The following is a 3,250-nucleotide window of genomic DNA, read 5'->3' as shown; positions in this document are numbered from 1 at the left end:
GGTCATAAGGTGTTGTACATGTTTAGCAACAATACTCATGAAGGCTGTGGCACTTAAACAATGCACAGTTGGCACTAAAGCCCCTTTTCCATTAGTACCTATTCGACTCGCCACAACTCTACTTGTATGTGTGCGCTTGTCGTCAAACGCATCTCTTATGACTCGAGTGATGCTCTTAAAGGGAGCAGCTAAAAGAAAAAGAACATTAAGATCAGAAAAACATCTTGAATCCCCAAAAGACTGTTTATATGTGATATAGTGTTTGTTCAGTTTGCTTATAAATGTTATAATTGTGCCAAAAAGGACCTCCCAAGGTGTATAACCTAATAAACAAACCAGTCTTTATTTAGGTGAAAAACTGAAGTCCATAAAAATCCACAAAGAAAACTCAGAAATGACTCCAAAATCTTCCTGAGCTCCAGAAGCACACATGAATAGGCAAAATAAGCAAACTACAGAATAAGGAGAACAGCACAGGGTTGAAATTCAGGCCAAAGACACAGATGATCTGACTAAGGAGAAATGGGAGACAATTAATTTATATACACACAGTAGGCAATAAGGAAAGACTGACAATAACTAAAGTGTCAGGGTGTGTGGCAGGCAGGACGAAGGAGCAGGACTCAAGACGGAGGATTAAAATCAAAACGGCAGCTTTTATTGCTGGAAAAAACTAACATCAAATGCAAAACTAAACTAGAAACAGGAAACAAGAAACTTCAACAAGAAAACAAACCAGAATCTGTCAACTTGGCATAATGAGGGTACAACACAACAAAGAATAAGGGAAAACCCAGGGCTTATATAAACAGTGGGATAACAAGGGAATGAGACACAGGAGGAGAAAACAGCTGGGAGTAATCAGACTTAATAAGACAAAAAAAAGCAAAGCAGAATCCAATGACTAAAAACAGACTGTCAAAATAAAAGAGGAAGTATAAAACAGAGAAGCGGACTCTACACTGAGGCAGAGGATTGAACCATGGGACGGGAAAAAAGCACAGAGTAGATATAACATGTTCACAGGGAAGGCACACTGACTGAAACTATGAGCTAGAGCAACACAATATAACCTCAAAACAACTAAAACCATGAATAACAAATAATCAAGAAATATTAATTAAACACAAAACACTGGGTCACACCCAGGACCATGACATTGAGAATTACACACAGCTGAACAAGATCAGATAATGAGATTTGAGAAAGTAAAATAAAAACAAGGCACAAAAGACAAAGACTGTCAACTTAAAACATAAAGTAAACATGGCAGAGAAACAAAGTATACAAGGGAAGCTTAAGTAAACTTAAAGACAAATCATTACAACAACATCATGTCACAGCCCTGGGCCTCGGAGGGAGTGAGACCCCCTTTTGCTTCGAGCAAATCCAAGCGTGCAAGGACTCGTTGACAATTGGTTAATTGGAGTCCTGTGCCTCCCTCTCGTATGCAGATTGAAGTGTGACAGGCCACGCAGATGATTGGCTGCCTGGGGATCCCATGGTAATCCAAGAGCAACGAGTGGCTGATTGTGTGCACCTGCGTTTATAAAAGGCTGAAGCGCCTTCACTCTGTTCACTTCTTTCTAATCAATGATTTTAGATGTTATTTTTTTCTCTTTTTATATAAGCAAATATGTGTTTTTGTGCTTGAGTAAATTAAAGCCCAATTTAAAAAATATAAGATGTACTATGTTTCTTATAATCATGATGATTTTATTTTGCGTGTACGCCAAAGTTCCTGTCAAGTGGAATCAAAACATTCTTGTATGCATAAAAAATTTCTGCAACACATTTTGGAAAACTTTATATATGTAATATGAGACAGAAAATGGCATCATATTTTTATTTGAAAATCTTGTTTTCTGTAACATGCTTTGCTGACTTTTGAGTTGTCTAGTTTAGAGTTAATAAAATCATACATACAGTAGAAATCAGAGTAGAATCAGTCTTCATCTGTATAAGTGCACCCTATTTGCTACTGTCTTGCAGCCACTCGTGGCAAATACTCGCTCCAGTTTGGGGTGATAGACTAAACTTCTGGCCACCTGGTCTGCCACATTTTCATCTGGCTGAAGACCTTTGTCTCTCATCGCAGCCATCGCACACTGTACAACATGTTTGTACTCCAGAGGCAGGAATGGGATGAAAACATCAAGCAGACAACTGTCAATCAAAGTTGACTTTGAAAAACCGCCTACAAAGAGAGATTTTCAGTAAGGAAGATGATCATCGTAAGTGGTGAATGATAAAGACATAAGGATACACTCACTTTGATCACTGTTGAAAACTATAGGAGGAATGAAACTTTCAAAATCTTTGAGCATCATCTCTTCTCGATCTTTTCCATTTTTCCAGAAATCTACAGCTGTTTTTGTAATTTGATCTGCTCCTGTATTGCTGTGAGAAAGAAAAAAGAAATAGTAAAAACATAAGAAGTGTCATAACGTGAATGAGCAACTGGTCCGTTTTCAAATATTTTGTATTTTATAATAGGTGCTAACAAATATAACTGTATATAACTATAATATATTTTATAGATAGTAGATGCTAAGATAGCATCTTAGTTAGTTTGTTAGTTATCACTTTTCTGATCACATGCCTGTTATCATCCAGATTTCGGTGCCATGTCCTCCAGTTAAACCTCTTTTACCTGCGCATGAATTCTGCATCATAACTCCTGCTACTGCTGGACATTTCTCGGCTGTTTATCAGAATATTGGTGTCCCTTCCTTGGACAATTGTTCCCTTAAGCCGCATGCTGATCATTTGCTCACTTTGTTCAATACCATTTGTTCAAATGTTCTTGATATTGTTGCTCCTTTTAAATAAAACAAGTTTAATAGGTCTAAAATGATCCTTGGTTAAATTATGTCACTCGGGCTGTCAGAAGGACGTGCAGAAAAGCGGAAAGATGTTTTTCTGTCGATAAGGTTGATACTATCAGGTCTCATATCTCTCCTCCAGGTTATGATCCCTCTGTTCCCCTGATTTCCTCAGTTGTGTTTGATCACTTTGAGCCTTTTTCAGTGAGCACTCTGCCCGATATAGTCTCCCAACTTAACCCCTCTATGTGTCACTTTGACATAATCCCCTCTCGTCTTTTCTTTTTTTTTTTTCTTTCTCACCAAATAGACCATCCCAGCCTTGCCGTATTGGTCTATTTGATTCACCTTTGCTTTAATTGATTATTTTATTTTATTTTCACTTGTTAAACATGGGACAGACTTGACTGGGGAAAAGAAAAGGG

The 3,250-nt window shown here is 37.7% G+C and overlaps 1 protein-coding gene across 1 annotated transcript; it reads right to left on the bottom strand.

Moving 5' to 3' along the window:
* Nucleotides 1-1,952: 1,952 nt before the first annotated feature.
* On the bottom strand, nucleotides 1,953-2,760 carry LOC102201151 (torsin-1A-like). Its single transcript, XM_005741070.1, has 3 exons — nucleotides 2,654-2,760; nucleotides 2,273-2,400; nucleotides 1,953-2,197 (listed from the first exon to the last, which is right to left on the bottom strand). Exons 1-3 carry the CDS (start codon nucleotides 2,758-2,760, stop codon nucleotides 1,953-1,955), a joined length of 480 nt encoding a protein of 159 aa, XP_005741127.1.
* Nucleotides 2,761-3,250: the final 490 nt, after the last annotated feature.

The sequence above is a fragment of the Pundamilia nyererei genome, unplaced genomic scaffold (assembly GCF_000239375.1).
Source record: "Pundamilia nyererei isolate P.nyererei 1_Seehausen unplaced genomic scaffold, PunNye1.0 scaffold00106, whole genome shotgun sequence".
Taxonomy (NCBI): Eukaryota; Metazoa; Chordata; class Actinopteri; order Cichliformes; family Cichlidae; genus Pundamilia; species Pundamilia nyererei.
This window is presented reverse-complemented; position numbering and strand designations above follow the sequence as displayed.